Genomic DNA, 10,670 nt, shown 5'->3' with positions numbered 1-10,670 from the left:
AGAGAGAGAGAGAGAGAGAGCGAGAGAGGGAACACAAGCAGGGAGAGGGGGAGAAGCAGGCTTCCCGCCGAGCAGGGAGCCCAATGCGGGGCTTGATCCCAGGACCCTGGGATCATGACCTGAGCTGAAGGCAGAAGCTTAATGACTGAGCTACCCAGGCGCCCCCATTTCTATAGTCTTAATACATGTAGTAGAGTTTGTTTTTTGGAACTGAGGTACAAAACAAATTTAGTAAATATAACAATGGAAAGAACACTGGATTAAATGTGAGAAGACTTGCACTCTACACTTCAATCTGCCTCAAACTTGATTTGCTACGCAAGACCAGTCCTTTAACCTCCCTTTGATGAGTTTTTCCATCTGTTCTATCTTTACCTTGCTCAAAAACCTCCAGTAATTCCCCATCTCAGGGTGAAAGGCAGTGTGTCCTTAAAAGTACCTTCAGGGTCTAGCAGGCATCGTCTCCCAAATTCCTTATTATTTTTCCTCCGTTCACTGGGCTCCAGCTCCTCAGTTCACTAGGCTCTGGGCACAGTGATCTTGAAAACACCAAACTGTCTTTAAGATATCCACAGTGCCTTGCCATTCACCTCCTCCAAGCTCTCATGTCATTTTCTGAGACCCTCTCTGAAATGGAACAACTCTTTCCCTGCCACCCAACCCCCCACACACAGCCCCTATCAACATCTGACATTGAATTTCACTTCTTTACTGTTTCTCTCCTCTACCTGAATGTTAAGTCCTCGGGGCTCCTGGGTGGCTCAGTCGGCTCAGGTCATGATCCCAGAGTCCTGGGATCGAGCCCATGGGGCTCCCTGCTCGGCGGGAAGCCTGCTTCTCCCTCTCCCACTACCCCCATGCTTGTGTTCCCTCTCTCGCTGTCTGTCAAGTAAATAAATAAAATATTTTAAAAAAAATGAGTGTTAAGTCCTCAAAGGTATATCCACAGAACCTAAGAACAATGCCTGGCACATAGTGGCCACTCAGTAAATACTTGTTGAATGAATAACCTAACCTGCAAAAAGAGGTTACCAGGGCTGACAGATCATCGGGAAGGTGAAGCCGTGTACCTCCTCTTAACTATGTGCTGACTTAACGCCCAGACTCCTGGCACTATCAGTCCGGGGAGGCCCAGTGCTCTCTGGGCGGGTACTCACCTTGGAGGAGCCTGCGGTGGCGACGGCCTCTGGGTCTCCTTCCTCGTGGACTAGGTCGAACAGCTGGAAACCTGCGTCCTCGGAGGCTTCTGGGTTTCCCGGTGCGTCGATGGACTCTGGGCTACCCGAGGGAATCCCCGAGGACCGGCGGCCAGAGATCACCCGGTAGCGGCCCTCCTGCCGGATCTCCCGAGTCGAAGCGCGGAGATCGCGGCGGATACGCTGCTGGCTGCCCTGGGAAGGGCGCAGGGCGGCTCGAACGAGCGCCTGGACTGGCTCCTCCTGGAAGGTAGTAGGGGAGGGAAGCCGGGGTAAGCAGGAGGTTCTTCAACGGGTCAGGGATACAATTTCGTCCCGGCAGTGCTCTAAGATCCCCTTCAAACACCGGCTCCATCCCGCCCAATACCTGGGAGCGCACGGTGGCCACCAATTGGAAGACATTATTCTCCGGCCCTCTCTCCAGATCCTCGGGGGCTGTCTTTTGGGTCGCCGACTCGACGGCGCCGCTCCGGAGGCGTTTACAAGAGAGGACAAGGGCTTCGGCAGGCTCCGCGCTGCGCTTTCGCTTCACGCGAAGGACTGCAGTCCTGCCGGCCTCCATAGCGGCTGTCGCGGAGTACTGTGGGAACGCGTGGGGTGCGACGGGAGGGCCCTAAAGTTCCGCTTCCGTGCCTCGCTCCCGGCACGCTCAGCGGGCGCTGGGAAGTCCCGCCCCCTTTTGCCAGTCGCGGCCAGGTGGAGGCGGCGGCGGAAGTGAACGGAACGGTTTCTGCGGCGGGTGAGGCCCTGGGCGGGTTGGAAATGAGGGGTCTCAGTAGAGTCCCGAGTGCAGCCATCATCTTTTCTCAGCCCAGGGGCTCGGGCTGACGTACCTGGCGTGGGCGTATTGGGCCGCCGGAGTTTCCGTCTCTTCCGGATTCTCGAGGACCTTTATAGAGTCCTTATGGGGCGGCTTAAAGCCTCTGGGCTGGCAAGAGAACTGGGATACGGTTCTGTTGGGTGACCTCCACGGGGACCTGGATTATACTACTTGGCGCCTCCTCTCAGCGACAGAGACTCGAACCGCAATCATAACGGAGCTCGAAGCATCGCACCCCTAGCTGGGCCACGTTTCTTGGATTCAGGGAACTGCTTATGGGCTCGCTTTTCCCAGTCACTGTGTTGAGTAGTTGGAAACCGGTCCATTCACCACATGTTAGCCAGAGTGGCCCTGTAAAAGCGTACATCTGACGTGGACATTTTTGTGCTTAAAACTCTTGAGTGGCTCCCAGTGCATGTAGAACAAAATCCAAACATCTTTCCGAAGCCAGCTTGGCCCAGTGTGATTTGCAGAAGCCCACCGGTATAGTCTATTTTACTTTTGCTCAGAGTGCTTCAGTCACTCAGGCTTTTGTCAGTTTTTGCTTATGCACTTCCTTATTTTTCCCCCGTAGGGAAAATAGGGGTAGGGGAAAAGTAGGGCTAACGTTTCCGGAGACATAAGCACTACTCTTCCATAACTTTTAACCTGGCTTATCTTGCATGTCTCAACTTAAATGGCACCTTCATCATTCTTTCCATAGCCGTGTTACTCTTTTTAATAGGATCCTGCATATTTCCTTTCTTGCACCCACACAGTGTGGGATTGTTTATCCTTCGTCTCTCCCTCATTAAAATCTAATCTGTTGGAGGACAAAGATCTCCTTTTTTTGTTTATGGGAGTCCTCCAGTCCCAAATGCAGTGTTTGGCATTGTGTAAATTTTACTAAATTTTGAATGAATGAACCAAATACCTGCTGTGAAGTCTGACAGGTAATCCACTTGGGGCTTGGCAGGGTGGTTTCCATTCCCTCCTTATAAACCATCAATTGAGTTGACAGGTTTGGGGGAATGAGGAGGGGGGTGTCACAATATCTCTTGAATCTGGAGTGTGGCTCCTTTTGGGAGAAGACAAGTTGTAATAATAAATGAGGGGATTTCTCTAGAAGATGTGTAGTTCTCACCCAGAGAGGTTACAAGACATGGTTCCCATCTGCAAGCATTTATTTACATTTATATGAAACCAGTAACTTCTCTCCGGTTGTGAAAAAAAACTGTAGTCCTATGTAAAGCCCGAGCAAGAGCACAAAAAGGGAATTCCATAGATTAGAATACTACACTGTTAACCTTTAAATGACTTCAGAATTGGTCCCACATACCCCACAGGATAAGGGTTTCAGGGCTCTCCACAGTATGTACCCCACTGACATGTTTGACTCTTTGTTCAGTTTTACTTCAGCTAAACTGGTTTATTCACTGTGCATGACAGTCTCTCTAATCTGGTGAAGTGCCCTCTCCCTCCCATGCTTGCCTTAAATCATAGCCATCTTTTAAGTCTTCACTGAACATTCAGCCAGATGTGGCCATTTCTTTCTACTCTAGCAGTTTTTGGACACAGTTTTCTTTCTTTCTTTTTTTTTTTAAGATTTTATTTATTTATTTGACAGAGACACAGAGAGAGAGGGAACACAAGCAGGGGGAGCGGGAGAGGGAGAAGCAGGCTTCCCGCCAAGCAGGGAGCCCAGTGCGGGGCTTGATCCCAGGACTCTGGGATCATGACCTGAGCCAAAGGCAGATGGCTTAACGACTGAGCCACCCAGGCACCCCGGACAGTTTTCTAAAGCACATTATGGATTCTGATAGTTGTACTCTTTTTTTTTTTTTTGATTAGCACAGGAGATGTTCACGGTTGATTCTAGCAAAGCTTTTTTTTTTTTTTTTTAAAGATTTTATTTATTCATTTGAGACACAGAGAGAGAGAGAGTACATAAGCAGGGGGAGAGGCAGAGGGAGAGGGAGAAGCAGGCTCCCCGCTGAGTCAGGAGCCTGATGTGGGACTCAATCCCAGGACCCCGGGACCACGACCTGAGCAGAAGGCAGACACTCAACCATTTGAGCCACCCAGGTGCTCCCTCTAGCAAAGCTTTTTAACCTATAGGTTGCAACCCACCAATTATGAAATCAGTTTAGTGGATCATGATCAATTTATTTATTAAAGGTTTTATTTATTTGAGAGAGAGACAGAGTTGGCCAGAGAGATAGCGAGAGAGAACATCAAGCAGGGTGGAGAGAGAGGGAGAAGCAGGCTCCCGGATGAGCAGGGAGCCCGACACAGGGCTTGATCCCAGGACTCTGGGATCATGACCTGAGCTGAAGGCAGACTTAACTGACTGAGCCACCCAGGCGCCCCAGATCATGATCAATTTAAAAAAAAAATGAAATAGAGTAGAATATATCAGAGGGCCTTGCTGGCAGGAAGGCTAAATACTGTTTTGTGAAAGCTTATGTTTATGTGTGTGTATTGTGTTGATGTAAAGTATATTTCTTACTGAGGTTGCCACAGAGTTTGAGAGCCGCTCGATGAGAGGATGGATACACTGAGATTTTAGAAGTCGAGTTTCACTGAAGGATAAACTGACTACTTTGAACCAGACCACTGACTGCCTGAGTCTTTAAAGAAAAGATTTTCCCCGTCTTCATTTGTAAGAATTCAGTGTTTGGGGCGTCTGGGTGGCTCAGTGGGTTTAAGTGTCAGCCTCTTGATTTCAGCTCAGGTCATGATCTCAGGGTCGTGAGATCCAGCCCCCTGTCAGACTCCGAGCTCAGTGTCGGGTCTGCCTGAGATTCTCTCTCCCTCTCCCTCTGCGCCTCCCCTGGCAGGGCTCTCTTTCTCTAAGTAAATAAAATCATTAAAAAAAAAAAAAAAAGAATTCAGTGTTTAGTTAGTGTAGATAACTTCAAGAGAAAGGCCATAATTCTGGCCAATTAAGTGCCTTAGGGACGTTTTAGGGATCTGTGGAGTATGCATTCTTTCTAAGGTTTCCTGAAGATGGATCAGTGTTTAACAGGAAATGAAGGGAAGTGTGGAACACTTGATGTTTTCTGAAGGTAAGAGGCAGGATGCTGGAAGAGCTCAGACTTGCAGAGAGGTGCCTTCAGACTTTGAGGTGTGGTGTTTCTCTGTCAGAAATAGATCTGCGGAAATAGCTCACACAAGACATGAATCTGGCAACATTTATTTGAAGGATGTTTTTTAGATGAATATTCTTTTAAATTTTTATTTCTTTAGGGGTGCCTGGTTGGCTGAGTCGGTTAAGGGGCTGCCTTCAGCTCAGGTCATGATCCCAGGGTCCCTGCTTATCAGGGAGTCTGTTTTTTCCCTCTCCCTCTGCCCCTCTGCGTGTGTGTGTGTGTGTGTGTGTGTGTGCACATGGCACACTCCCGCTAATAAATAAAATCTTTAAAAAATTTGTTTTTAATTTCTCTAATCTCTATACCCGATGTGGGCCTCGAACTCAAGACCCTGAAATCCAGAGTTGCACACTCTATAAAGACTGAGCCAGGCAGGCACCCCCTAGATGAAGACTTGTTTTAAAATTGCTTTTAAAACCAAATATTGAGTAAGAAGTACTAGTTACTAAAAAATGGTAAGGCATAAAGAATGACAGTATCGTGAACCTCTTTAATCCTACCACCCATTTATGGAAGAAACAGTGCTATTTTGAAGTCACCTCTGTGACCCTTCTTGATCCCAGGCTTTTCCCTTCCCTCTTAAGGATAACCACTGTCTTCATTCCCTTCTGTAGCTTTTTAGTGTGATCCCTGAAGGATATATGGTTCTTGTTTTTGCATAATTATAATTTTATGTAAATGTAATCATACCGTATGTATTCTGTGATTTGCTTATTTTTTGGCTCAACGTATTTCTGGAATAGCTGTGGTTTATTTGTTTAGATGAAGGTTTTCCTAGTTTGTTTGAAGTGCTCTTTATTATTTTTCCCTTTTTTTTTTTAAGATTTTTTTTTTATTTATTTGTCAGAGAGAGAGAACACACAAGCAGGGGGAGAAGCAGAATCCTCGCTGAGCAGGGAGCCCGATGCGGGGCTCGATCCCAGGACCCTGAGATCATGACCTGAGCCCAAGGCAGACCCTTAACCGACTGAGCCACCCAGGCATCCCTTTATTATTTTCCTTAAACTAAGTGTGTTTGATATACTGAGGCCGTATTGGTGGCACTCTTTTACCACCACCCCAGTCTCTGTTTCTCCTTTCCTATTAGCCTCCTGTTCCCTCTGCTTTATTTCTCTTCTCATCTGCCTTTACTTTGAGGCTGCATCCAGATGCACTTGTGAGGCTCATTTGACCTGTGTTGGAATCACTGAGGACTGCTGAAGTTTCCAGATAGCTTTATGAATTTATGTATTACAGTTTTTGATGTTACATGCTGAATATAAAATCAAATAACTCTTGCTGGAAAGATTAAAATACTGATTAACAAATATTTTCAGTGGCTTTGACACTTGTGTATGTCTTGATTTTTTTTTTCCTTTTTCCTTTTTTTTTTGTCTTTAAATTTTTTTTTCTTTCCATTTTGGGCATTATGATGTGAATAGATTCTGACGATTAGACCTGTCCACAAGAAGTGAGCTGGCAAGGCTGCTTTTCTGTGCTAAAACCAAGGAGCTGATTGGCACCATGAAAGTCTTCTGCGGGCGGGCCAATCCGACCACGGGATCTGTGGAGTGGCTGGAGGAGGATGAGCACTATGATTACCACCAGGAGATTGCAAGGTAACAAGGGTGTGTTCACAATTGGTTGCAGCTGGGTGGGGCATTTTGCTCTCAAAGCAGGAGCCCCGGAATGCGATGAATATGGACTAGGCATTACCCAGTGCTGCTCTTCAGGGCAGGTACTGGTCATGAGCAGGTCTGCTTAGCCAGGTAGGTTTGTGTGGGAGTGAGGCAAAGTCATTTCTGTGTGGAGAGTCAGATATGTAACAGCCTTCTTGGAGTCTTGGAGGGTCTGTCTCATGGAGCAAAGACGGCCCAAGGGTCAGTAGTAGTAGTAGTTAGTAGTTAGTAGTAGTAGTAGTAGTAGTTAGTAGTAGTAGTTGTAGTTGGTAGTGGTAGTGTTTCTGAAATTTAATCATTTACTTGTGCTACCGAAATGGTGATACATTTAACATATGGCTAAATTCTCTTGAATGGAAAAAGTGAAAAAATGTGTTTTTTTTTCCCTTGGATGGGATCTTTAAACCTGTGTAAGTGAGTTACTGTTCTTTAGCAATCATTAAGTGCATACAACATGATAGCACTGTGCTAGGACTGTGAATACCAAAATGAAGACAATAGGGTTCTCATCCTCAAGGGACATGCAGTTTGTGTTTTTTTTTTTTTAAGACTTTATTTGTGAGACAGAGAGACAGCACAAGCAGGGGGAATGGCAGGCAGAGGGAGAGGGAGAAGCAGGCTCCCCGCTGAGCAAGGAGCCTGATGGGGGACTTGATCCCAGGACCCTGGGATCATGACCTGAGCCGAATGCAGACGCTAACCAACTGAGCCACCCAGGCGTCCCAGGGATATGCCGTTTTGTCAAGAGACAGACATAGAAAAAATTATGACAATGAGAGAAAGACCAGTGGATACAGGCACAAGAGTTCGTGGAAGCAGCAAGAACAGCTGGGCTGGGGAGTGATACTTGAGTGATTTCCCAAATCTAGAAGGAGGGAAATTGCTTTCTGAGCTGCAGGGATTACCTGTAATCTTCCAGATGAACTGGTTTGGGGGGTTGCAAGCAGTTTGAAGGGGCTGGAATGGGGTACAAAAGCAGGGCTGTGGTGAGAGAGGATACTGAAAAAGGTAGGCAGGGTCATATTGTGAAGGGTGGTGGCAAAATGCAGGAAGAGGAGCATGAGAGTAAGTCTGGGCCTGTCTTGTCTCAAGTCTGACATTAGTCAAGCTGCTTCACTTCCTGGAGCCTCAGTATGGTAATATATGGCTTGATATATGTAATAATGTACATTTCTTCATATATCTTTATTTTAAGGTTGTTTGATGAATGAGTGAAATACAGTGTGTGGTGCAGAATAAGGGATCAAAAACATTACCTTCTTTCTAAAGATACTGGACATTATTTTCTGAGTGATTGAGATGTTAAACGGAACAAACAGATTAGGTTGCATTTTGGAACGTTTACTGAGAACAGTGTGGAAAGTGGGTTGGAGGGAGCGGAATCCATTTGGGTGTTATTGCAACCCCACACAGGTGAGGCAGTAGAGGTGGGGAGAGGAGGAGACAGCTTCGAGGGAGCTTGAGTTTGGTAACTCCATTGGATGCAGTGAAGGAACGAGAGAGAAAATTAAAGAAGCACCCAGGATTTCTGGCTAGGGTGAAGGAGTGGATGGAGCTGTTGTTCCCAAGGGAGAACACAGGAGAAATGGGTGTTGCTGGGAAGAGGAAGGTGATGGAGATTAGGTATCTGGGTTTGAACATCCAGGTAGAGATGCCAGTGGGCAGATAAACATGGATCTGGAGCCAATTTGCAGTTGTTAGAATTGAAACTAGAAGAGATTGCAGGCTCTCAGAGAGGGTATGGAATGAGAAAGGTAGAGGGCTGAAGAAGGAATCCTGAAAGAGGGGAGGCAGGAGAACCAGGAGGGAATGGCCAGAAAGTGGAAAAGAGGAGAGCGTTCTGGGAAAAGGGAGTGTCCGCCTGGGACAGAAATCCTGGATGTTACTGATGGAGTGGGCTCGTAGTGCTTTGGGAGAGTGATGTGTCTGTGGAGTGTTGGGGAGAGTGGGTGGAGTGGTGGGGAGAGTGGGTGATGAAGCTGGGAAGATGTCTGTGGAGTGGTGGGGAGTGGTGGGGTGATGAAGCTGGGAAGATGGGGACCAGACATGCCTCTTGAAAGGCAGAGAAAGGCAGAACCAGATTTCAACTACACATTTGTAGGTGGGTTCACATGTAAAAAGCCTTGTGCCATTAAAAAAAACAACGGGATGCTTGAGTGGCTCAGATGGTTAAGCATCTGCCTTCAGCTCAGGTCCTCTAGCCCTGCATAGGGCTCCCTGCTTGGCGGGGAGCCTGCTTCTCCCTCTCCCTCTACTGTTCCTCCTACTTGTGCTCTCTCGCTCTGTCAAATAAATAAATAAAATATTAAAGAAAATAAAAACAACAACAACACTATTCTTTTAGTACAGTGCTCCTCAAAGTGTAGAGTATGAACTGTGTCATGCTTGCCTGGGGCACCAGTTCAAGTGCATATTTCCAGATTCTGCCCAGTTTTTTGGATCAGGATCTATTTGCATGTATCATGGGAATGTGCATTTAAAATAAGCTCTCCAGGCTGCCTGGTTGACTCAGTCAGTAGAGCATGTCTGTGACTCTCTTTTTTTTTTTTTAATTTTATTTTATTATGTTAATCACCATACAATACATCATTAGTTTTTGATGTGGTGATGTATGTGACTCTTGATCTCAGGGTTGTGAGTTCAAGCCTCATGTTGGTTAGGCGTAGAGCCTACTTTAAAAAAACAAAAACTCTCCCGTGATTTTGATGTTGACCTGAAGCGGGAGGTCCTCTGTTGATTGAGAGTGTCTGAGCTCTTACCTGGAACTCAAAAGGCATTTTTGGGCTGGGACTCGTGAGTTCTGGAGGTTTATCCTGATCCTGCCAGAGATTTTCCAAGTTTGTGAATTGTGACAAAAATACAGAAAAGCAGCTCTCCTCCCTTTAACAGCCTGTAGTTTGGTGAACTCTTTGTTCTCCCTGATGAGGTAGGGAAAGTGCTGGGCATGACACCCCTCACTTACATAGCAGGTGTATACTTTTCTTGATTCCTCTCTGCTGTGTTGCATCTGTGATTATCCCAGGGTCCTGGGATCGAGCCTCTTGTTGGGCACCCTGCTCAGTAGGGGAGTCTGCCTCTCCCTTTCCCCCTGCTCATGCTCTCTCTCACTCAATCGCTCTCTTTCAAATAAATAAATAAATAAAACCTTAAAAAAAATTTAAAAACAGGCCTGGATTAGAGATGTAAGGTACAGCATGGGGAATATAGTTAATAATATTGTAGTAATGTTACATGGTGACTACATTTACTTTAGTGAGCATTGAGTGTAGAATTGCCAAATCACTATGTTGTACACCTGAAACTGATATAACATTGGGTGTCAGTTATGGTTCAGTAATGAAAAATAAAATGGGCTGGCCTGGATGTTTGTCCCATCAGATTTAGGAATGCATTATATATGTGAATGCTCTCATAGGCTGCTGGATATCATTATTAGTAGAGGTTTCTGACTTGTCTTTTTGTTTTGTTTGTTTTTTAGATCATCCTATGCTGATATGCTGCATGACAAAGACAGAGTAAGTGTAAAAGGAAACCATTAGCTCACTGTGGGGTTTGAAACCTGGAGGTTAAAATTTCCCTCAAAAAAACACACAAAACCCATTTCCTCCAGAGGCATGATGGTAGAATAATGTAGATGGGCATCATGGTGCAGTGGTCAGGAAATCAGTCGGGAGGCTGGGGCCTACTTCTAGCTCTGCTGTTTACCTGAGTGTGACCTTGAAGAAGACATAAGACCTCTGCAGATCTTGTCCATTAGGATTTAAAAGGAATGGGATCTCTCTAGCTGTTCTTCATTTTCTCTTCTAGATAAAAATTCTCTAATTACACAGGTTTACCTGGTATAGTCCATTTGTAATTTTTTTTT

The 10,670-nt window shown here is 46.0% G+C and overlaps 2 protein-coding genes across 7 annotated transcripts in view; one reads left to right on the top strand and one right to left on the bottom strand.

Moving 5' to 3' along the window:
• SLC7A6OS (solute carrier family 7 member 6 opposite strand) overlaps positions 1-1,798 on the bottom strand; it is a 7,344-nt gene extending 5,546 nt beyond the window's left edge. The window contains exons 1-2 of the mRNA XM_025888821.2: positions 1,564-1,798; positions 1,158-1,439 (exon numbers count right to left, since the gene is read on the bottom strand). Coding sequence (XP_025744606.1) covers positions 1,158-1,439; positions 1,564-1,758 — 477 coding nt within the window. The 5' untranslated portion in view covers positions 1,759-1,798. The remainder of the gene's footprint in view (positions 1-1,157; positions 1,440-1,563) is intronic.
• Positions 1,799-1,838: 40 nt separating this feature from the next.
• Positions 1,839-10,670, top strand: part of PRMT7 (protein arginine methyltransferase 7) — a 44,755-nt gene continuing 35,923 nt past the window's right edge. For 4 of the 6 annotated variants that reach the window (XM_073880082.1, XM_073880081.1, XM_025888817.2 and 1 more), the window contains exons 1-3: positions 1,839-1,935; positions 6,569-6,745; positions 10,284-10,320. In XM_073880082.1, coding sequence (XP_073736183.1) covers positions 6,651-6,745; positions 10,284-10,320 — 132 coding nt within the window. In that variant the 5' untranslated portion in view covers positions 1,839-1,935; positions 6,569-6,650. Of the gene's footprint in view, positions 2,500-4,509; positions 4,658-6,568; positions 6,746-10,283; positions 10,321-10,670 lie in introns of those variants that run through there. The other 2 variants (XM_025888818.2, XM_073880080.1) reach the window with 2 other exon arrangements.

This window comes from Callorhinus ursinus, unplaced genomic scaffold, assembly GCF_003265705.2.
Source record: "Callorhinus ursinus isolate GAN/ISIS: 27379988/994484 unplaced genomic scaffold, GSC_fseal_2.0 scaffold37, whole genome shotgun sequence".
Lineage (NCBI taxonomy): Eukaryota > Metazoa > Chordata > Mammalia > Carnivora > Otariidae > Callorhinus > Callorhinus ursinus.
Note: the sequence above shows the minus strand (reverse complement) of the source record. Positions and strands in the feature narration are given on the sequence as shown.